Genomic DNA, 25,413 nt, shown 5'->3' with positions numbered 1-25,413 from the left:
ACAGAACATGGGATTCTACATGGTTTTAAATCAGGAAAAGTGTGTATCAAGGTTATATCCTCCCACCACACAGATAATCTGTATGCTGAACAAATAATCCCCAAAGTTGAAACTGCCTGAAGGAAGAAGAATATTCTAGCGTGGATGGTGATTCACTAACAAAGAGAACTTGAAGCACTTCACTTACTGATGGAGATCAATGAGTACAGCCTTCAGTATGGATTACACTTCAACATAAAGAAAACAAAAAGCCTCATAACCAAACCAATAAGCAACATCATGAAAAATGGTGAAAATATTGATGTCTTGGTTTTTATTTTACTTGGAATTATAATCAATATCCATGAGGTCAACAGTCAAAAACTAAAATGAGACATTGCTTTGGACCTTATGAAAGTGCTCAAAAACAAGGATGAAGACTAAAGTGTACCTGATGGAAGCCATGATATTTTCAAACACCCCCCCACACACACACACCCATATGCACATGAAATCTGGACAATGAATAAGGAAAACCAGAGAAGCATGGACCCATTTGGATTACGGTGTTGGTGAAGAATATTAAAAGTACCATGGACTTCCAGAAGAACAAACAAATCTGTTTTGGAATAACTACAACTAGAATATTCCTTGGAAATGAGGAAGGTGAGACTTCATCTCGTGTACTTTGTGCATGTTACTAAGAAAGGCCAGTCCCGGGAGGGTATTGTTTATATCTCCCACAGGGCAAGAGGGACCAGACTTCAGCCCAGTGCTCCAAGATGTGAATGCAACATGCTGGCATGGAGTAGGGTACAAGTGGAGAGGTCTGAGGGGCCGGCCCCAATCCAAACTACATGGACACCTGCCCCTCCCCCCAGAAGAATTTATTTCAGAGGACAAATGAGTGCATAAGCAAATGTGGTGAAGAAAGCTGATGGTGCCCGGCTATCAAAAGATATAGCATCTTTGGTCTTAAAGGCTTGACGGTAAACAAGTAGCCATCTAGCTCAGAAGCAACAAAGCCCACATGAAAGAAACACACCAGCCTGCATTATCACAAGGTGCTGAAAGCATCAGTTATCAGGCATCAAAGAACAAAAAAATCTTATCATCGTGTGCTCATCTCCCTGATACGATCGCTGAAGACAAATGCGTGCATAAGCAAATTGTGGTGAAGAAAGTTGATGGTGTCCGGCTATCAAAACATACAGCATCTGGGATCTTAAAGGCAAATAAGCGGCCATCTAGCTCAGAAGCAACAAAGCCCACATGGAAGAAGCACATCAGCCTGTGTGATCACGAGGTGTCGAAGGGATCAGGTATTAGGCATCATCAGAATAAAAAATCCTATCATTGGATCCAAACTTACTAATCTTTATGGGAATGGTACAAGACAGGACAGTGTTTCATTCTGCTGTTACAATTTCATCTTATGATAGCCACCGTAATCCTTTAAAGATAAAGTTTGCTGACCTCTGCCTTAGGATAGGAGGATGATTCTATACATCCAGGTAGAACCACAGGGGTGTACTATGAATGCCAGTATGAATGAATGAATGAATGAACACAAACAAGGAGGTTTCCAAAGTTTGTGGAAAACCTCCATTATCTTTCCTTATCAGTTTTATTGACATAAAATTCATGTATTATGCAATTCAATGACTGGATTATATTAAAAAGAGTCATACAATCATCACCTCAATCAATTTTAGAACCTTTTCTCCATGATTGTACCCAATGTTATTAGCTCCACATTTTGCCCCAACCTCCCCTGCTTATAACCCTAAGAGACCATTAATCTAGTTGCTGTCTCTATAGATTTCCATATCCTAGATTTCACATAAAGAAACCCGTACAAATAAAAACCCCAGCAACAGCACCAAAATACACAGAAACACCTCAATCCAAAAGAAAACCGAAAAAACATTAGAACAAATTAAGAATGGGTCAAAAGGAAAACAACTTCCATTATCTTTTAATTTCACTTTTCCGCAAACTTTCTAAACCCCCCTAAGATATTTTTATTTTAAAAAATCAAAGACCCTTAAAATGTCTAATTTTAGTAATACCTTATAAAAATACAAACCCTTATCTGATTAGCAGAGCTTTTAGAAATCAATAATATCCCTGGATGACAAAGATAGGAAGGCATGGTCCCTATGGGAAGACGGAATTGGCATGATCGTCCAGAATATCATTCAGATGTCTGTCAAATAACAAGTGTGTGCATAAGCAAGTGTGGTGAAGAAAGCTGATGGTGTCCAGCTATCAAAAGATATAGCGTCTGGGGTCTTAAAGGCTTGCAGGTAAACAAGCATCCATCTAGCTCAGAAGCAACAAGTCCACATGGAAGAAGCACACTGGCCTGCGTGACCACGAGGTATCAGTAGGATCAGGTAGCAGGCATCAAAGAACAAAAAATCCTATCATTATGAATGAGGGGGAGTGCAGAGTGGAGACCCAAAGCCCATCTGTAGGCAATTGGACAGCCCCTTACAGAAGGGTTGTGGGGAGGAGACAAGCCAGTCAGCGTGCAGTTTAGCAACAATGAAACATACAACTTTCCTCTAATTCTTAAATGCTTCCTCCCCTCACTATCATGATCCCAATTCTACCTTACAAATCCAGCTAGACCAGATGATGTACACTGGTACAGATAGAAACTGGAAACACAGGGAATCCAGGATGGATGATAACTTCAGGATCAGTGGTGAGAGTGGCGAGACCGGAGGGTGAGGGAAGGTTGGGTAGAAAGGGGGAACTGATTATAAGGATCATCTACATATAACCTCCTACCTGGGGGACAGACAACAGAAAATTGGGTGAAGGGAGACGTCGGACAGTGTAAGACATGACAAGATAATAATATATAAAATTATAAAGGGTTCATGAGGGAGGGGGAAAATGAGGAGCTGATATCAAGGGCTTAAGTGGAAAACAAATATTTTGAGAAAAATGAGGGCAACGAATGTACAAATGTGTTTGACACAACTGTGGTATGTATGGATTGTGTAAGAGTTGTATGAGCCCCCAATAGCATTGACCTTAGAGATTTGTCATAAAGAAACTATAGCAAGAGCTAATACTGACATAAGGGAGCTCATTGCTTAGAGGCTCAACAGGTCACTAACCAAAAAGATGGCAATTGGAACCCACTATATCTCTGTGGGAGAAAAGACCTGGAGATCTGATCCCACAAAGCTTATAACCTTGAGAACCCTACAGGGAACCTCTGCTTTGTCACCAGTGGGTGTGGCTATGAGTCAAAAACTGACTTGATAGCAACCACCAACATTCTTTATCTAGCATTGACAGTGAGCCATGCATTCTAAATGGTTTCTTAAACTCAGCTCATTCAATCTTCACATTAGCAGTGGTAGGTAACTACAACCAGCCCCATTTTACAGATGTAGAAGTTGAGACAGAGAGAGATTAAACAACCTGTTTATAGTTACGCAGCTAGCAGAATGAGGCAGAAAGAATTACATGCACAAAGACTTACAAATAAGGTGATGGCAACGTGCCATGTGGTCTAAAATAGGGAAATAAGCTGAACATCCAATGAAAAAGGACTGTGGGACTTCACACACTAGGATGGTAAGGAACTATTTCGTCCTGTTGCCAAAGATAGTCATGATGTAATTTAAACAAAGAGGGTTGCAAAATAGTGTCTAGAGTGCGATTCTATTTTGATTTTAAGCTGTATTTATCTGTGTGTGTATGTGTGTGGAAAGTTGGGAATGAAAATTGTTAAAATGTTAAGAGGTATCTGAAGGTGGTGATGACATCAAAAATGTTGGTTTTTCTTCTGGTTTATCTGTTTTACTCTCATTTTGTCAAGAGCAAGCATTCTATAATTTTAAATTATTACTTAAAGGCATATCCCATCCCGCTTTGCATCTCGGACACAATATATTTTAAGAAAATGCAAATGTGAATGTAAAAAGCTTAGAGATAGATTTAATAAGGGCTATGCAAACCTCATAAATTACTTTCACCTTGAGGAAAGGTTGAAATCTATAACAAGCAAGAATTGTAGAGTAAGAACTGGCCTTAATTTCAGACCAAGAAAGAACTTGTGTCACTCAGCATTTATTTTCCTTTCTTCTTGCTATAGAGCTTATTGTAGCAGAAACCATCATTTAACTTGTACATTTCTACAGGACCTCCAGCCGCAACATCTCAATTAATCCATACACTAGCTATCTAAGGGTAATACAAATGGCCTGGTTGGAACTAGAAACCAGAAAAAAAAGAGGAATTTCTCTATAATTTCTTAAGACACATGCAGATCTTTTCTGTATGCCACAGGGGAAAAAAGTCCCATGATGGTGATGACAGCATTCTAGCTCACTATGGCACTCCGGCAGAGGGCTGCAGAGTGATATAACAATTAAGATGTCTCTGGAGACAGTTCTATAGAACTTGTGTAGGTACATGAAGTTGGAGGTGCATATGAAATAAAAACTCATTAATTTGCATAGAAAAATCTTCCTCCAATCCTGATGCCAACTTCTTCATATAGTCCAAATCCTCAGATTCACTCTTCACACAGATTTCAAAAGTATGGTGAGAAGATACAACCCTGATGCACATGTTTCCTGATTTTAAACTATTCTGTATCTCCTTGTTCTGTGTTACAGGTTCCATATGAGCACAATAGAGTGTCCTGGAATTCCCATTTTCCACAACGTTCTCCATTATTTATTATGATTCACATAGTTGAATGCTTTCGCATAGTTCAGCGGTTCTCAATCTGTGGGTCGTGACCCCTTTGGGGGTTGAATGACCCTTTCACAGGGTTACCCAATTCATAACAGGAGCAAAGTTACAGTGATGAAGTAGCAACGAAAATCATGTTTTTGGTTTGGGTCACCACAACATGAGGAACTATTAAAGGGTCGTGGTATTAGGAAGGTTGAGAACCACTGACGTAGTCAACAAAACACAGGTAAACATTTTTCTGGCATCTCATGCTTTTAGCCAAGGTCTATGGGATGTCAGCATTGCTATCTTGTCCTACGGCGTCTTCTGAATCCAGCTTGAATTTCTGGCAGTTCCTTGACAACGTATTGCTTTAACCAGCTTTTCAAAATTAATCTTCAGTAAAATTTTACTCATGAGAGCAAATATTCTGAGATCTGGGCTGTATGCAGAAGAATGCAGCATCGGGGTTGGAGAAGACTTAAACAACCTGTGATATGCCGATGCTAAATGCGGAAACCGACTTGAAGCACTTACTGATGAAGATCAAAGACTGCAGCCTTCAGTGTGGATGACATCTCAACACAAAGAAAACAAAAATCCTCACAACTCTGAACCAATACATAACATCATGATAAATGAAGAAATCATTGAAGTGATGAGGATTTCATTCTATTTGGATCTACAATCAACATTCATGTAAGCAGCAGTCAACAAACACAAAGTGGGTGAGGGGCAACAGAGGACGATTTAAGATATGGAAAAAATAATCTATAACTTAAGGGTTCGTGAGGGAGGGCAGGCGGGGGAGTGAGGGGGATGAAATGGGGAGCAGATATCAGGGACTCAAGTGGGAAGAGAATGCTTTGAAAATGATGATGGCGGTATAGGTGCAAATGTGCTTGACACACTGGAGGAATGGATGGATTGGGATAAGAGATATAAGAGCCCCCAATAAAAGTATTTAATAAAACAAAAACAAAATGCAAATAAAGCATTGCAATGGGCCAATCTGCTGCATAAGATTTATTTAAAGCGCCGAGGAGCAAAGATGTAACTTTGAGGATTACGATTTGCCTGGCCAAGCCATGCCTCTTATACATGTGAAAGTTGGACAATGAATAAGGAAGACCATAGAAGAATCAATGTATTTTAATGATGGTGCTGGTGAGGAATATTGAAAGTACCATCGACTGCCAGAAGAACAAACAGATCTGTCTTGGAAGTATAGCCAGCATGTTCCTTAGAAGTGAGGATGGTGAGATTTCATCTCAGGTATCTTGGGCTTGTTATCAGGAGAGATCACTTCCTGGAAAAGTACATCATGCTAGAAAAAGTAGAGGATCCATGAGAAAGAAAAAGACCCCCAACAAGATGAAGTACACAGTGACTGTTCCCCTGGGTTCAAACAGGAAAGACCGTGAGGCCAGTGCAGGAGAGGGCACTATTTTATTCTGTTTCAAATAGGGTCGTTGTGAGTCAGCACCAACTGGACAGCACCTAACAACAACACGGCAAAGGAAAAATGCCCAGTGTTTGGACAGTGGTGAAATAGAAAGGAATTATCTTGCATATCAAGTCTTAGGTTTTATATCTCCACCTAATTAAAAATAAATATTTGTGATGGCGAGAACGTTCAGGACAGTTTTCCTTCTTATTTATTTATTTTTAATAAATCATTTTACTGGGGGCTCTTACAGCTCTTATCACAATCCATGCATCAATTGTCTACAGATGGGCTTTGGTTCTCTACCCTCACCCCAATCATTTGCATCGATATATTTGTTTTGGGTCTTCTGATGCCTGATACCTGATCCCGTCGACACCTCATTATCACACAGGCTGGTGTGCTTCGTCCATGTGGGTTTTGTTGCATCCCGACCAGATGACTGCTTGTTTAACTTCAAGCCTTTAAGACCCCAGACACTACATCTTGGGATAGCCAGGCACCATTAGCTTTCTTTACCACATTTTCTTATGCACCCATTTTGTCTTCAGCAATCTTGTTGTGAAGGTGAGCATCACAGAATGCAGGATTGTTAGAACAAAGTGTTCTTGCATTGATGGAGGACTGGAGTAGAGGTCCAATGTCTATCTGCTACCTTAATTCTTAACATCAATATATGTACATAGATCCATATCCCTATTGTTATATATTAATATATTTACATATAGGCATGCCTATATTTATACCTCCATAAATGTCTTTTGCCTAATTCTTTCCTCTATTTCGAAAGGGCAGTTTTAATCAAATGCAGAGTCATGGTTCTTTCCACCTCCCCAGGTTCCTGGCTACTTTTAAGAACAAGATAAAACCACAGCAATCTAGATTCCTTTGGACTGCCAATGCTCTGAAGAGCAAATACATGATGACTTCTGTTTCGAGTAAGGGCACAGGCAGTCTAAACAGGAAGATCATACTGTAAGAAATCCACCCTATGACATCAATGACTCATTTGTGGAACACTGACATTTTTCAAATGTGTGTGTAAACCCTGCTGATCCCAGACCTATGCTTAACGTCTTCATTCACTCATAAAACACGTCCTTCTAATGGGTCTGTCAGATTGCCATAATTTTCAGGATGACACCTGCTAATTACTCCTCCTCACCCTTAAAACCACATTTAATCCTAGCGTTTTAGCTCTGCTAAAAGCCCCAGCAGTTCAGTGAGAAAGGGCCAAGGCCAGCAATCTAGTTGGCTTTCTTCTACCATAAGCTAAGAGCCTTTCTCAAGAGTCTTAAACTCTGGCCCTCATCGTTTGCCACCACCTTTGCCTCCTGTGGGGCCTGATGCTGAAGCCAGGAAACATTTTTCCTAAAAATAAAGATTTAAAAGAATTAAGACATTAAAGGAAGGGAGGGAGGGAGAAGGAGGGGGAAATCAGCACCAGAACAAATGAGAGACCACCCCATTGCAGAATGGCCTAGGAAGGTGTGGAATCTGCTACGCATCCCCACCTTGCCGCCTGGAACAGCCCACAGAAAACTCAGTGGCACCTGAGACTTGGAAGGAAAGAGGAACTCCAAGCCTGAGGAAGGAAGGGGGAAAGAAAAGTGGGCGGGGGGCGGGGTAGTGCTTAGGGACAACAGGGACCAATGGGAGTCCTGAGCCATCTTAATACCCCACTCTGCACTTGCTAATCACCCCCCATTTTAAGAGTTGACAAGTATGGAATCCCAAAGTTATGAACGATCTAGAAACCAAAACTGTGACATCCTGACAAAAGTCTAAGAAATCATTGGGTGGAGTCATTCCTTGATTCTATTAAATTTCTAACAAATAAAGTAATAATTTGGACTTGCCCTGGATACCCAGCCATAACTGGAGACTCTCAATGGGTAGCCCAGATCACCCTTGGGTGTGTTGGAGCCCCACCCACCATGGACCTTGACATTCATGAAGGAAAACCAGCTCAGCCTTCAGTTACTGCCCAGCCTGCTCCAAAGCCCCGGTGCAGCCAGAGTCCAGGGAGTATTTCACAGGGAGTCAGGATGGGACCTTTGCCCTGCTCTCCTATTAACTTGCTTACAGTCTCCTAGGAAAGCTGTTTGAGCTCCCTGTGTCCCTTTGTCTGCTTTAATCTGGAGATAACCCCCATAACCTCACCCACCACCCAGGGCTGTTGGGAGAACGGTGAGCTCAGGAGAGTTCTAGAGGACAATGGTGTGAAGAGAGGTCCTGGACTTAAGGAGCTGCCAATAGCCCAGAGGAACACTCACTGTCCCAGGAAGCACCAGTTCTATGGGGACCAGTGTGTTTCTCCCATTCCCAGCCTCTGCTGGGCATCTGGCAGCTATGCAATTTGCTTCTTTGCAGAACCCTTTTGCATGCACAAGGAGTTCTCCTGGTATAGTGGGTTACAAGTTGGGGGTGCTAACCACAAGGTCAAGGGTTCAAATCCACCAGCTACTCCAGGGGAAGAAAATGAGGCTTTCTGCTCCTGTAAAGATTTACAGTCTTAGAAACTCACAGGGGTAGTGTACTCTGTCCTACAGACTCAATGGCAGTGAGGGATTTTGAATTTTATATGCCCAAGCTCGGTTCCTTTTAATCCAAGAAGTCAAGTTTTCGCTGGGAGCTATGAAATCCATTCAGACTTATGACGACCCCACAAGACAAAGAAGAATTGCCCCATGAGATTTTCAGGCTGCACATCTTTAAGGGAGCAGATACCCAGGCCTTAGGGATTGGCCCAATCATAATCTGGGGAAGGAGAAAGGAAAGTATGTTGAAACAGAACTGAAGAAAGATGGGTTGGTTAGGATTCACTTCTACCTCTGTCCTTATGGCATGTCTTGGGAAAAGAAAAAGCCCCAAATAAACTGAACTCACTACCATCGGGTCAATTCTGACTCATAGTGACCCTACAGAACAGAGTAGAACTGCCCCTATAGGTTTCAAAGATCCAAACCCTTTTGGCCGTCAGAAAGCGTCATCTTTCTCCTGCAGACAGGCTGGTGGTTTTGAACTGCTAGCCTTGCAGTTAACAGGCCAACATGGAACCCGAGGTTCCTCACAACATGTTCAGCTCCAAATGTTTAGGATCCCTGGCTTGATACCTCTCTAAGAGAAGGCAAAACTCCTGGTTTGTACTTTGTTATGGTGGTTACTGCTATATATCCACCTTCACATAATACTACAGTCTCCTCTTTGTTTAGGTCGCCCTTACTGGTTTCCTTCCATGAACATCAGTGCTGGCTTGAATCGTCTTTCCCTTCTCTCCATCTCTACCAGTACCCAAGTGCAGTCAATACTACTCTCTTTCTTAGGGTATATCTTTATGTTGCTAATGTGCTTAGTACGATAAAGAAATGGGGGGGGGCGGTGCTGATTTTGTTTGGGATCAAAGACAGCTGACTAAGGGGAGTCTTTTTATAGGAAACACATGAAGATCCTTGGTGACAAAGGGGTCATCTTAGGACTCCTTCCTCCCAGGCTTAGTGGGCAAAAGGAGCCAGAATATTGTCCCTCTCTCTCCCCTGCTGAGCTCTGTCTGCTCCAAGTGACTGAGGTCAGGGAAAGTCACGGTCCCTGATGGCAGCCACCATGGCAGCAGAGCCCTGACTTATTAGCCCTTTCCAAGGAGCTCCTCTGGCAAACAGAGCCCAGGTCTGGAAACTTTCCAGATCACTCCAGCACAGATCAAGAAGGCACGGATGGGGGCGGCAGGAACTCACAAGAGGGAGCTATTTTTGAGTGACTGGAAATAAAAGCTAAACACAGGTGTGTTCTGCACGAGTGGAAAATTCCCCTAATCCACAAGAATTCTTTATAAATAAACTCAAAAACAAACCGTTTAGGTTGCCACATTGAATCCTAGTTCCTAGGGATACACGCAAACAGCTGAGGTCTCTGCACATTATCTCAGGAGCTATGGAGGGCATACAGGGCTACCTAAGATGTCAGGTTCCTTTTCTAGAAAGTTGCAAAAACTGGCCACCTAGGTCTAGAAATTAGGACCCCGCCTGTCCTGTGACTCCTGCCCTCCAAATCAAACTCACTGCCATTGAGTCCATTTTGACTCACTGAGACCCTACAGGATAGAGTAGAACCGCTCCTGTGAGTTTCAGAGGCTAAACCTTTCACAGAGTAGAAAGCCCCATCATTTTTCTGCAGAGCTGACTTTACCCAACTTGTAACCCCCCTATGCCACCAGGGCTTCCATTCCACTGCCATCTTGTCAATACTGACACAGAGGGACCCTATAGGACAGGGGAGAAGAACTGCCCCCGGGAGTTTCCGAGATGCCAACTCGTTAGGAGAGTAGAAAGCCCTTTCTCTCAAGGAGCAGCTGGTGGTTTCGAACTGTTGAACTTGAGGATTACAGTCCAATGCATAGTGCCAAAAAGAGCAGGGAAAAGGAAATGTCCCTGGGTAACTAACTACCAAAAGCCAACAGGGGGTGGAATTCGTGCCCACTTGAGAAAGCTTTCAAGCAAGAACAACTGAATTTAGAGTATGGTCACTCCCTTCAACTCATCCATATGGAAATGCACACACACCACTCTTCATTTTACAACAGTAATAACTCACAGGCACCTCTGTGAACTTCTGGGCTGCTCCTCTCTCGGGGAGGAGGTAAGACTATTCTTCAATGTCAGCAGCGGTTTATCAACTCAGACCCCACCTCCCTCACTTTCAGCAGGCAAAGCCCCAACAAAGCTCGCTTTCTAACTTCTTCTGAACCCCTCCCCCCACTTTGAATTCTTCCTTAGCGGTTTTCAGTGGCCTTTTCATCATTTTCTCCAGCAGCAAATTGGGCTCAGGCCTAAGAGCACCTCCATTGCCAGGAAGCCGAGGTCTGAGAAAGAGCAACCCGAGGAGAAGCAGCAGTCCCTAGGGTCCAGGCACTTCATACACAGTGTTTCAATAAATCCGCATGACAGCCTGGGAGGCTGGTGTCAAGGCCTGTGCTTTATGGTTCAGATTACCATGCCCAATGGCACGTGGGTGATACTGAGGAGATACATGAAGAACAGCCACCTGGACTCAGGCCAGGAAGGCAGACTGCTTGGGACATGTGAGCTGGGGAATATACCTGGGTTTTACAATAAAGCAAAGGGAAGTTACTAAAGATGGTTCTTGAGCCGAGGGGTGACTGAGCAAAGCCATGGGCGGGAGGGGGAGCGTGCTGTTAGTAGAGAAAGCTTAGGAAGAAAGGGCCTGCCAGTTCTAGGGCTGCTTTGCTCAGGGCAGGGACAGGTGGGACCCAGGGGGCCAAGTGGCAAAATGATATGGGAATTTGAGGCTTAAGGGGCAGCACTTGTGTGCAAGCCAGTCAAGGAACCAAGACCAGTTCGTGTGTTGGAAATTCTGTATAACTATCTGCTGGCTGTGTTACAATTTCCAAACTGCTTTAAATATACAAATCAAAAAGAAATAAATAAAGATACAAATCGACTAGACCGGGAGATTCTGGTGTCACCTACGGAAGGTGATGGCAGCCTTTCTCTTGCACCTGCTTGCTTTCCCTCCTCCATGGAAGGGATTCGAAGAGTCCCTGAATGGCCACAACCTTGATATAAATCAGACACTTTGTATAAGGCTTCTGGCTGAGGGACAAAATAATCAAGCCGAATGTGTTCTCATCATGGTGCATGTTCTTATCATGCTAAAGGCCAGGAACTGGTGGATAATCTAATCCGGCAGAAACAGATGTGTCTGAGTGAGACCACAGCTTATATGGTGGCAGTGGTTTTCTTTGTCCTAAACCTAATGAAATATTATTGATCCACTTGGTACACTGGTACATCTATTATCCATTGAAAGGCAAATGCCTTGATGGCGTAATAGGTTACATGTTGGGGTACTAACCACAAGGTCCACGGTTCGAACTCACCAGCTGCCCCACAGGACAAAGATGAGCCTTTCTACTCCCGTACAGAGTTATAGTCCAGGAAACCCACAAGGGCAGCTCTACTCTGCCCACCCTGTCTCTACGAGCTGGAACTGGCTCACTGGCAGTTGAGACGGATGGACACAGCGGCTGTGAGAAGGAGCTCAAGCATGAGAACAATGGAGAGGATGGTGCAGGACTGGGCAGGGGTTCGTTCTGTTGTACATAAGGTCAACTATGAGTCAGAGACGAGCTTGAAAGCACCTAAGGCCAATAGCCATTAGTTCCAGCATCTCTGAAGTCAGGCACTTAAAACACACAGCCTCTAAAACCCTTTGGGGAAGTAACCATCCCTGATTATAAAAGTAAGCCTTGGGCAGAGGTGTGGCAACACCGTGGCCTCTCCTTTTTAGTAATGGCCACGGTAGTGGGCTCCTGGGCCTCCCCCCACCATCATGCCCTCCCCTGTCCGCCTCCTTTCTCACTACATCTGCGCAGGCAGCCGTGATGACGCCCAAGTAACACTTGTGCCGAGGGAATTATAGAGTCCTGCCACTCATTGGATGTTTTTGTTGTTGTTAGAAGCTAAGGGGTTGGTTCCAACTCATAACAACATTATGTACAATAAAACAAACACTGCCTGGTCCTAGACCATCCTCACAATTTTTATTATGTTTAACTCCATTGTTGCAGCCACTGTATCAATTCATCTTCTTGAGGGCCTTTTCTAAAAAAATTTAATAAATCATTTCATTGGGGGCCCTTACAACAATCCATACATCCATCCACTGTATCGAGCACATTTGTACATATGTTGTCATCATCCTTTTCAAATCATTTTCTTTCTACTTGAGTCCTTGGTATCAGCTCCTTTTTTTCTGGCCCTCTCCCCTATCCCCACCCTCACGAGCCCTTGATACATGAAAAATTATTATTATTTACATTTCTTATACCATCCGCTATCTCCCTTCACCCATGTTTCCGTTGTTCATCACCCTGGTGGAGTGGGGGGAGGTTATATGTTGATCATTGCAATCAGTTCCCCCTTCTTCCCCCCCACCTTCCCCCTACCCACATGGTATCGCTACTCCCATTATTTTTCCTGAGGAGTTAATCTGTCCTAGATTCTGTGTGTCAAGAACACTTATCTGTACAAGTGTACAGGCTCTGGTCTAGCTGGATTTGTAAGATAGAACTGGGGTCATGATGGTGGGGGTGGGGGTAGGGAGGAAGCTTTAAAGAACTAGAGAAATGTGTGTGTTGGTGGTGCTATACTGCACCCTGGCTGGCTCATCCCTTCCTTGTGACCCTTCTGTGAGGGGATGCCCAATTATATACAGATGGGCTTTGGTCTCCACTCTGGCCCCCCTCTTTCGTATCGATATGACTGTTTGTTTTGGGTCTTCTGTTGCCTGATACCTGATCCTGTCAACACCTCATGATCACACAAGGTGGTGTGCTTCTTCCATATGGTCTTCATTGCTTCCCTGCTAGATGGCCGCTTGTTTATCTTCAAGCATTTAAGACCCCAGACACAATATCTTGTGATAGCCAGGCCCTATCAGCTTTCTTCACCACGTTTGTTTATGCATCCATTTTGTCTTCAGTGATTGTGTCAGGAAGGTGACCATCACAGAATGCCAAGTTATTAGAACAAAGTGTTCTTGCATTGAGGGAGGACTTGAGTCGAGCCCCAATGTCTGTCGCTACCTTTATATTTAAAATATAAATGTATATATTTAGACCTATATCCCTACCATTATATAAAAATATATTTACATATGTACATGCCTGCATTTATACCTCTATAAATGTCATTTGTCTCCTACTTCTTTCTTCTATTTCCTTTTACTTTCCTCCTGTCCTATCATGTTCAACCTTCATTCGGCTCTCAGTAATTCCTCTCAGTTACATTGGACTTGATCAACCCCTCCCAGGCATCCTACGCCCTCCTTGCCATTGATTTTAGATCACTTGGTCCCTTGTTCCTGGATTTGTTGGCTCCGCCCTCCCTTTGCCCCACCTCCCCTCTCCCATGCCCCACCCCCAGAACAGTCAGTCCTGTTGTTTTCTCCTCGGGATTGTTTATCCTGCCTATCTTATATAGATAGACATGGGAAAAAAAGCCTATAAATAGTCCTAGGTCTGTCTGTTGACCCTTATGAATGCTTTCCAATACGGTCTGATGGGATGCCAAGCCCTGCCCCTGAAGTCTGTTTTTGGGATTCCTCGGGGACTTCATTGCTTTGCTCCCCTTGATCTCCTGTTGTGCTCCCTTTGTGTTTTGACCTGGGGGGGGCGGGAAGAGAAGACTAGGTACAATTCTTGTACTGTGTCTCCAGTGCTGTCCCCATAGCACTATGGGTCAGTGAAGGGACACTGTGTCTGATGGTGGGGCAGGCCTACAGTCCTCTCGGTGCATTGGCTGCTCTGAGCAGGAATGTCATCCTCGAGGCTTGGTGAACCAGGACACAGTTCGTTTTCTTTCTCTCTCATTCGTTCTCTCTTGCTTGGCACACCAGGTTGAGGTCTGGTGAGGGCCTTCTTTATTGCAGCCCCTCTACTTTATTTAGCATGATGTCCTTCTCCAGGGACTGGTCTAAACAACATGTCTAAAGTATATAAGATGAAATTTTGCCATCCTTGCTTCTAAGGAGCATTCTGACTGCACTTCTTCCCAGACACAGTTCAAAACTCACCAGATACAAGAATAAAACCATACACCCTTAAACTGTACCACTTGTCATCATATTCAACCATCATAACAATCCTGTACTTCAGAGAAAAGCCACGTAATTCCAGGACTCGCTTAAGTAATACATCCTTCAACCACTTACTTGGAGAGCACCACTGTAAGAAAGCATAAACATTCCACATGGATTTTTATAGCTCTCCGTCTCCATGTTTACAGGGGTCTGCCTGTAATGATAATAAAACCATCCAACCCTCTTAGCCCAAACAAAACAGGAGTGATCCTCTGAGGATGCCACCAGCCTTCGCTCAGAAGAGCCAGCAAACACTCTCCGAGTATGTTCAGCATGTGAAGCATGGCCTGCTGTTCCAAAGCCCTTCCTTAGACACTGATTGACACAGAGCCTTAAAGCAAGGCTGCTCTGGAGGGCAGGGCTCCAGCCAAGCAGGCCACCTTTGGGTTATCCTTTCTGGGACTGATGTTTTCCACAAGGCCATGCAGAAACATGTGACTGGCCCAAGGCAAAGTGAATCTGTTCACTTGTCCACAAGCCTATTTGCCTGAATTCCCAGGGCTTGGCTTGATCCCCTGAAAAGATACTCACTGTGGGCCCACGGAAACCAAGTGTTTCAAAGGCTAAAGCAAAAAGTTGTCCTTCTACAGTCAATACCTGTAGAAGTCATTTTCCCAGTTGACCCGGCAGGGGAGAACCTTTGTTTACCTTATTGATGAGAGTGACTATATCGCCTTCTTTGATTGTCAATTCGTCGTCATTCTGTGCCTCATATGGAAATATTACTTTGCAGTAATCCTTGGCTGTAGGAAGAAAGAAAACATCACCTTTAAAATACTCCAGGCAATCAGTTGGCCTTTGAGAGGCTGTTCTCTAGCCCACGGACTTTAGGAAAACTCATGATAAGTAGAGAGGCTAGCACCACTGCACAAAGTGAGGGCCACTCTCATAAACCAACTTACGATGGCTCAGTTTGGGCTCATGCATATTTATTCTCTTGATATTTTTCCCTTCATAAATCATGTGATGCCATGATATGTCATAGGCTGCTTAATTTCTCTCCGGCAGAAAAGCAAAAGGTCTTAAGAAAACAGATGTGCACCATTTTGCACGCTGTTTGGGAGCAGGCATAAACTTGACCCAATGCTTCCCTACCTACCTTGTGAAATTAGGAACAGGGCATTTATATATGACACAAAGCAGACATGGTTCACAAAACAATGAAAATGATCCCCTCATGGTATGGCTAAAGGGGCAGATGTTAATGTGTTTGTATGTGAACCATGTTTATAAACTTGCACTAATGAACAAATACTGCTCAGATATTCTTTACACATCCATGTGTGTGTTTTAAGGGGGGCGGGGTGTAAACTTACTCAGATATGTCTCGTGGTTTCCCTAAGGAAATCTGCCTATTCATAGATAGTGTTTTTAATTAGCAAGTGGATTTATCGGTCCTTTCCAAAGAAGGACAAATACTAAGGCCACTCAAAATCAATTCAAATAGGTCTGAATTATATGCTTTTTCAAGTCTACCTGATGATGTAAATGTTAACTCTTTTCTAATTACACATAGCATCACTTAAGAAAATAGTAAAAGCATTGATATGGTAGTTGGGAAGTTAAGACTGGGATACCTAGGGTTTGATGAATCAGAACAGAAGGTGGAAGAAAAAGATACTAGCATTGGTATCTCCTGGGACAGGCATCTATTATTATGCATCAATGTCAACAATTCTAATGGTAACTTTAGACATCTCCCAAGGATTGAGTCAATTCCTGCAGACAGATAGTAACCTAGAAATATATATGTTAAGTATCAATTATATTGTCCCTAGTAGAATTTATATCACTGAAATGTGCTTCCTTATTATGGTTAATGTTCCATCAATCAAATAAATGATATGCAAAATAAAGCCAATAAAACTCCATGATATACTGTATTAGGGTTGAGATATGGGAGGGAGGGAGAAAGAGGTGGAGAGAGGGTCAGAGAGGGAAAGAGAAGGGAAGAGAGAGTGGGAGAAGGGAGGGAGAGGGAGAGGGAGAGGGAGAGGGAGAGGGAGAGGGAGAGGGAGAGGGGGGGAGAGAGAGAGAGAGAGAGAGAATTAATTAATTAATTAGGGAATGGTTGATTGATTCTATTTTATTGCAGATGTTCTTCTTCTCCCCACCCCCCACCCCCACCCCCAATGGCTTGAAGCTATTGATTACACCCCTTACCCTAGTGTTGGAAATCCTAAGTCATATGTCTTGTGGACTCCTGCCCTAATGGATTTTGCTCACTAACCTGGGTTAAAGAGTCATTGATAACAATGCAAACCCAACCCAAACCATTGTTGCTGGGTTGATCCCAGCTCAGAGGGACCCTTCAAGACAGAGTGGAGCTGCCTTGCAGGGCTGCCAAGGCTGTAAGTTTCCATGAAGCAGACAGACTCATGTTTCTCATAGAGTAGTTGTTGGGTTCAAAGAGCCAACCTTTCTGTTAGCAGCTCCGTCTTTTAACCGCAGCAACACCAAAATGCCTCCTAAATAATCCTGTGTCCACCCTCCTCTTACTTCTCTTAAGTCAGTATGAACAAACCTCCCAAATTCTAAATCAGTCAAACGTTCTACAAGAGGTGGCAAGCGAAGCAGTGTAAATTGGATATGACAACTCCTTAGCAATTTTCCTCGTGACTGTGTGAGTGAAGTGTGACTACCCAACCACAAAACTCACAATACAGAAACAAACACAGTATCAGTGAAGAAGCACCCTGCATAGGTCCAGCTTTAAGAATAATTTTTTGGATGGAAATCAGGTAGACATTCTGTAAAAAAAAAATGATTGGATACATGCGGCTAATCAAGAATGCAGATGTAGGTTACATTTCCCCTCCTTTCAGTAAAAACAATTAAAAAATATAGTACGTGTGGCAGAAAGGAGCCTTGGTGGTACAGTGGGTTACACATTGAGCAGCTGATGGCAAGGACAGCAGGTCGAAAACAGCAGCCACTCTGAGGGAGAAAGATAAAGACTTCTACTCCCACAAACATTTAGTCTTGGGAACCCATAGGGGCAGTTTTACCCTGTCCTATAGGGTCACTATGAGTCAGACTCGACTTGATGGCAGTGAGACATGTGGGAGACACTGTTGGTAAACTATCCCATCTCCAACTACCCAACGGCCAGGCCCCACCCCCTTTCAAGTTCACAGAATCTTCATTTGTTCACTATGCTTTTCAGGAATAGAGAACCTTCCCCATGGGGTCCCAAGAACTAGTTAAAAATCAAATGATGTTAGTTTCACTTCTGTTGCTCAGTGAGTGGTTTAGGAGTGGGCATGTGATTTTCTTCCAGCCAATGAAATGTGAGGGAAGTCTGCTGGGAAGGGCATTAGATTTTGTTACCTGTCACAGTCCTATTTCAACCATGAGAAGACTGCCAAGCAAAGCACAGAGGAGTGGGCCTTGGGGCAACACTGTTGCGCTATCTGAAGAATAATTCACCTTCCAGGGGTCTGCCTCTGGACTTCTTGTTAGGTGACTTCCTAACACTACTTTGTCATTCAGGTATTCATTACTCAAAGCCGAACGCACCCTGAAATGAAGGAACTCAGTAGAAAGAAAGAGGATTTTTCAGTTACTGTTTGTGAAAAACTTAACTATAGTCTGGCTAAATAAAGAAATCGATTTACCTTTTTTTTCTTTTTGATCCATTTTTTTTTGGGTTTTTAAAAATCATTTTATTGGGGGCTCATACAACTCTTATCACAATCCACACATATATCCATTGTGTCAAACATTTTTGTACATTTGTTTCCCTCATCATTCTCAAAACATTTGCTTTCTACTTGAGCCCTTGGTATGAGTTCCTCATTTTTTTCTCCTCCCTCCCCACTCCCCCCCATGAACCCTTGATAATTTATAAATTATTATTTTTTTGTCATATCTTACACCATCCGATGTCTCCCTTCACCCACTTCTCTGCTGTCCATCCACCAGGCAGAGGTTAAATGTTGATCCTTGTGTACATCCTCTAGTCCAGCCGGATTTGTAAGGTAGAATTAGAATCTTGATAGTGGGGAGGAGGAAGCATTCAGGAACTAGAGGAAAATTATATGTTTCAATTGCCCACAGATGGACCCTGGGTCCCCACTTCACACTCCCCCTCATTCACAATGCTATGGTTTTTTTGGTCTTTGTTGCCTGATACTTCATCCCTTCAATGCCTCGTGATCTCACAGGCTGGTGCTTCTCAGTTAGATGGCCGCTTGTTTATCTTCAAGCCTATAGGACCCCAGACTCTATATCTTTTGATAGCCAGGCACCATCAGCTTTATTCACCACATTTGCTTATATACCCGCTTTGTCTTCAGCGATCGTGTTGGGATAGGTTGGTGTGCTCCTTCCATGTGGGTTTTGTTGTTTCTCAGCTAGATGGTCACTTGTTTATCTTCAGGCCTTTAAGACCCCAGTTGCTATATCTTTTGATAGCCAGACACTATCAGTTTTCTTCACCACATTTGCTTGTGCACCCGTTGTCTTCAGCAATCGTGCCTGGAAGGTGAGCATCTCAGACTGCCGAATTGTTAGAACAAAGTGTTCTTGTGTTGAGGGAGTACTTAAATAGGGACCCACTGTCCATCTGTCTCCTTAATACTAAACCTATAAATAAATGTATATAGATCTATTTCCCCCTCATTGTATATATATTTACATCTGTATATGCCTGTATTTAGATCTCAATAAATGCCCTTTGTCTCCTAGTTCTTTCCTCTATTTCTTTGTACTTTCCTCTTGTCCCACTATAATGTTCAGCCTTCATTTGGATTTCAGGAATTCCTCTCGGGTTACACTGTCCTTGATCCAGCCCTGCCAGACCTCCTACACTTCCTTGCCACTAATTTTGGATCACTGGTTGTTCTCTGTCCCTGGGTTTGTTGACACCCACTTCCTTTCCCCCACCTCCCCCTCTCCCATGACCCCTGGAACTGTCATCCCATTGTTCTCTCTTCCGGTTTGTTTATCCCACCTATCCCTCCCAGGTAGACATACATCGACAACAATATGTACCATCACAACAACAGCAGCCTCTTCCTATACATCTTTGTCATTCCTCTTCATTCCCAATTCTTCCCTTGCTAAATCACGACTTGGTATATAGTAGCGAGTCAATTGAGTCAATTGACTGTTCAATTGACTTGTAACCAAGACAAGGAGAAAACATTAACAAGAGAGTACAGTTGAACCTTGAACAACATGGATTTCAACTGGGGCAGGGAGGGGGAGGAAAGACACTTACAAAGGCCATGTGATGCTAATCATCTTTGCCTCAGTAGTTTGTCTCTCTACATACAAGTTGGATTGTGAAGTATAAACCCATGTTGTTTGAGGATCAACTGAAAATTATATGCAAATTTTCAACTGTGAAGGAGGTTGGTTTCCCTAGACACTGCACTTTTCAAGGGTCAACTGTCCTACATCATGCCTTAAAAATGTTTCATGGGACATTTTGCTTTAGGCTCATCATGTCCCTGTCAGCCAGCGGTTCTCAACCTGTGGGTCGTGACCCCTTTGCACAGGGCTCGTCCAATTCATAACAGTAGCAAAATTACAGTTCTGAAGTAGCAACAGAAATAATTTTATGGCTGAGGGTCACCACAACATGAGGAACTGTATTAAAGGGTCGCAGTCTTAGGAAGTTTGAGAACCACTGCTATAAGCTAAGGAAGGCAGGTGTCCTCTGGTCTTAAAAAAGGGGGGTGGATGGGACTTAGAAATGGGGAGCTAGCCATGAGTATGAGAAGAAAATGTTCTGAAATTGATTGTAGTGATGATCACAAAAATCTAAATATGATTGCACAATTGAATTATATGATCTGTGAAATATATGCCACAGTAAAACAATGAAATAAACTATTTTAAAGGAATGTAATTTGTATATCATAAAATTTACCTGCTTTCAGCATTCAGTTTGATGACTGTTAATAAATTAATACAACTGTGTGACCATCACCATATATCAAATTTAGAGCACTTGCATCACTCCAGCTATGTGGTTCTACAAGTGAGGCATTAGACATAGAATTATCTGGAAAGAACTACCGAAGGAGAAATTTTAGAGAAAAGTGTAGGCACTTGCACCATGTCTCGGCCCTCTTTACGTCCCTAGACCTTGGCACAGGGCTCCAATTCCGTATTTCTGATGACCCCCAATTGGTACCTATAATGTGGAGGAACATTCGAGAGGCAGCAAGTGAAGAGGAGAGGATTCTGGGTCAGGGGTTGTGACAGTGGATACTGAGGTCTAGTTGGGCTCTCTTGAGCATGTAGAAAACCCATTGCAGAAGGCCAGCCCAGGAGGGGTGATGGTGGGTAGATAAAGAACTTGGTTAACTCCTCAAATTTTTGAAGGCAGCCAGATACTTTCAGCAAATTGTCAAGTAAAGAACAAAGTCAAATTTATTTTAGAACTCTAACATAGAACTACTGAAAAACACAGTGGCTCTGGTTCAATGGGAAAGTAGGACTGTACCATCTCCCAACCAAGCCCCCCAAAATATCACAGTGAAATTCTTGCGGACCCCAAGAAACATACCGGGCAGCACCTAACTGCTGACTGCTCTATTATTTCATGGTTCTACTCAGAGTTCCTGACCAAACACCCTTTAACTTATTAAGACACATGTTTAAATAATACATATTTTTACTTTTTACTTTAAATTTGGGCCCTCATTTAGGAGCATTAGAAAAGAAAAGAAACCCATCCAGCTGGATTGGCTATCCCAAAGGTTCTAAGACACTCAAAACTAAATGCATATGCAAAAAAAAATCATTAACTCTGAGACTGTGATTTTCATTCCATAGTATATGGAATCAAGATGTTTCCAATTTCAAATGAAACATTCATAGAGCACCGCGGGAACAGCCCTGTGATACACAATTACGTCTACCCAGCTCCTCTACGTTGGCACAGAAGAGACAACTACCGCTGGGAGGGAGGCAAGGGGAAAGCAATGAGAGGAGGTCACGGCAAAGTCATGAGTAAACGTGCTACAACTCCAGCACAGGGTTGCTGGGCAGCAGAGGGAGGCACGATTCCATTCAGGAGAGGGTTCGCCAGAGAGGAGGCATGTGATATGTCATTAAAGTAGACTATAATCCCCAATCCCTTTTTGGATGTGGGAAGATGATAAATTTTAAATGAATAGCAGAGATGAAGAGGAAGAGAATGAAATTAATTGTAGGGGCAGGCATGTTTCCATCTATTCATAAATTAGATGGATTTAATTACTCGAAGAGCAAACAGGAATTAACACAGATATGTACCTAGAGAAGTAAAGGCATAATTTATCCAGGGATTAAGATGAGTTTCTCTCTATTTTTCTTTAGAAAGATTGAAAAAAAACACAAACCTAACAAATTAGCATAATTACAGACATCCCAATTTTCTGTCTTGGATAAAATGCCATTGGGAGCAGTGCTGCTGTGAAGATTGGTGCACACGTTTCTGCTTTCGAGTCTCTTGGGCAGATAGCTACTTAGGAGTGGAATTGCAGGGTCGTTTGGTAACTCTCTTAACCTTTTGAGGAATGCCACACTATTTTCCACAGTGGCTGTCCCATTTTGCATTCCCACCAGCAATAGCCAAGGGCTCCAATTTCTCCACAGCCTTGCCAACATTGGTTATCTTTTCTTTTTTGGTTTTGTCAGTCTGTTTTTAAATCAGTCGTCCCAGTGAGAGTTGGGTGCTATCTCATTGTGGCTTTGCTTCTCATCTCTCTAATGGCTAATGAGCTTGCGGGTTCCCTGAATATCCTCTCTGGTGAAAAGAAAGCAATGGCTCTTCTCACAACCCTGCCCCTTCCACTGTACACACCCATGTAGACGCAGATGTGCAGAAAAAATGCTGGGATGACAGCAAGTCCCAGGCCCTGATGACCTCCCAGATCAAGAAGCCCTGGATTCATTACTGACTTTCAATTGGGAAGACATGTGTTCCATTAAAGCCACCAAGAAGGCCAGTCATGATTCACCTCTCCAAACAGACCTTCTTTCAATCTCTAAGCTTCTAGAAGTTTCATCGCATGACTCCCCTCAGCCGGTTTTATAGTCCATTATATAAAAAAAATCAACATACTGACTGAAAAAAAATAGTAATTTTTAAAACCCTCAGCTTCAAAACAAAAAGCAGGATATCATGTTAGTAACAGAAACACACAAACACACACAAGAGTAGTTGCTAAATCCAAGACAAGGATGGGCCCAATTTTACGACACAAAGTTCATAACCCCATGTATCATAGTGTGACTCTGGTGGGAAGTCTTCCAGGGCTTTCAGCAGATATGGAAAGTACTAAGTCATACCTAGAATTAGAAAGTTTGCCTCTTTTGAAAAATGAGAACAAAGCATGATGTCTGCTTTCCCTAATATCACAATTCTAAATTGTGCCATTAAATTGAGAACAGTGACCTGAGACATAACTGGTTCACAGTCCCTTATTCAGAATGACTAGAGAGAGGTTTGTTTTTCCCCACCAGATTTTAAAAAGGCAACTGATTGTATATACCATGTAAAGGATAATACTCTCAGCTGAGGTCTTGGGGTACACCCAATCATCAAATACTTTAAAATCCCTACAACAAACAGATGCCAATCCCCCTAAGTGGGAAGAGAAGACTAAACAGACACAGGCCAGTTCAAGATGAGCTTTGCCGCCTGCGGAAAGAAAACCTTTTCCTTTTCAGAGGTTTGAAGATCAGTTTGAGGAATTCTAGCCCACTTTCTGGGTGGAAGAAATGACATGAGATGGCGTTCAACATGACTGGGGGCTGGTTCTCAAGGAATAAAGGCATTAAGGCAAATCCAGGCCATCCTCAGAGACCCTGCAAGTTTGGTTCCAGGGCTCTGCAACACAGTGGGGATCACAATAAAGCCAAGAACACAAAAAGGGTTGGTTTCTCAAGTGCGTATAGAAGTTATGCTTGTGTTATCCTATAGTCTAAGCGCAAAAGCATTGTGAAAACGTTGAACATATTGTGGGAATGACCAAAAGGTGACACAGACACATGAAGTAAACACACTGCTGGAAAAAAAAAATGGCACCAACAGACTTGCCCAAGGCAGGGTTACCACAAACCCTCAATTTGTAAAAAACACAGGAGCCGCGAAGTGCAATCAAGCGAAGTGCCATACAATGAGGTATGCCTGCATACCAACAGTGCTCAACAGTGGTGAGAAGCTGAGAGCCTTGTGTTCACCTTCAAGAACTAGTGGACACCCAAGTGGGGAAATTGCAACTCCAGCCGATCCAGGGGTCCTTCTAGGAGGCTTTGTAAGATGTTCGAGGGCTTTGAGGCGAGTGGGTAGCGCCTCTCAGCCGTTCTTGTGAGGCATGTGCTGATTCTCCACTTTCCCAGGCTCTTTCCCTGGGGATCTGAAGCCACAAGTTTGAGGTGGGACCAGGAAACTACACCACACCAAACCAAATCAAACTGACTGCCATTGAGTCAATTCCAATTCATAGCAATCCTTACAGTGCAGAATAGAACTGTAACTCTGTCCAGTATAAAGAAGCCTCATCTTTCTTCTGTGGAACAGCTGGTGGTTTCAAACTGCTGACCTTGTGGTTAGCAGCCCAACTCGTAACCTACTATATACCACCAGGACTCCTTCAACCCTCAGTGATGGGGGGAAGGGTAAGGAAATACTGGTCTAGGCCAGTGGTTCTCACACTTGAGCCCCCAGCAACACTGCCCAGAGAATTTGGAGAACCACAGATTACTGAGCCCCACCTGCAGGCTTTCCAGCTCACTAGGTCCAGGGTGGGGTTTGGTATTTGTATTTCTAACAAGTTCCCTGGTGATGCTCAGGCTGCTGGTCAGGGACCAAGTTTAGACAACTGCTGATCTAAGCAATAGTATTAGGGAAAAAGCTCCAGGCTAGGAAAGGAGCGGACAACTGGGGGGGCTTGTCCAGGGAGCCCGGCTGGGGGTGGTGTTGGGGTGGGTGTGCTATAGGGTCAATTTAGACTAGAAAGTGAGTTCTGGGTCACAATCTGAGGATGGAGGGCTAGTGATGAGGGATTAAATACATATACTAACTTGCCATTATCCAGGAACGATGAACTCACTGCCCACTGTGTACCAGCCAGCAGGGTGTAGGAGGGTCTTGTGGAGCTTGCTGACCAGTGGTTATCAACCAGGGTGATTTTGATTGTCACAACCAGAAGGGGTGGTGCTACATGCATCTAGTGGGCAGGGGCCAAGGATGCTGCTAACTATCCCATAATAAGCCCAGCACAACCTGCTGAGACTGGTTAATAGTATGTGTCAACTTGGCTAGGCTCCGATTCTCAGTGGTTTGGCAGACATCAGACTGAGAGCTCTTCTATTATGTAACTATCTTTAATTTGGGGATCAGATGCAAAGAGCCAATAAATTGAAAAGTCAATCCGTTTTGATGGGTGTGTGTGGCCTATCTCCAACATATATGGATGTTTTAGCAACGCTCTCTTTCTCTCTTGATCCTAGATCTGACCTCTCGTTCTTGGGACATTCTGGGGTTTGGCAGACTCTGCAACCACATGAATCAGGAGAAGCTTCCCACCAGACACTGAAGCACAGATTTGAGGCCTGCTGCCTCCATAACTGCATGAGCCACTTCCTTGAAATCAATCTCTCTCCCTCCCTCTCTCTGA

The 25,413-nt window shown here is 43.4% G+C and overlaps 1 protein-coding gene across 9 annotated transcripts in view; it reads right to left on the bottom strand.

The window, feature by feature from the left end:
• The window catches only part of SH3KBP1 (SH3 domain containing kinase binding protein 1), a 340,714-nt gene that overhangs the window by 110,617 nt on the left and 204,684 nt on the right, over positions 1–25,413 (bottom strand). For all 9 annotated transcript variants that reach the window (XM_030885785.2, XM_030885786.2, XM_030885787.2 and 6 more), the window contains one exon: positions 15,440–15,534. In XM_030885785.2, the coding sequence (XP_030741645.1) occupies positions 15,440–15,534 (95 nt within the window). The remainder of the gene's footprint in view (positions 1–15,439; positions 15,535–25,413) is intronic.

This window comes from Echinops telfairi, unplaced genomic scaffold, assembly GCF_000313985.2.
Source record: "Echinops telfairi isolate 266 unplaced genomic scaffold, ASM31398v2 ScPeMD7_53;HRSCAF=182, whole genome shotgun sequence".
NCBI classification, from domain to species: Eukaryota; Metazoa; Chordata; class Mammalia; order Afrosoricida; family Tenrecidae; genus Echinops; species Echinops telfairi.
The sequence above is the reverse complement of the archived record's forward strand: the minus strand, read 5'-3'. Positions and strand labels throughout refer to the sequence as shown.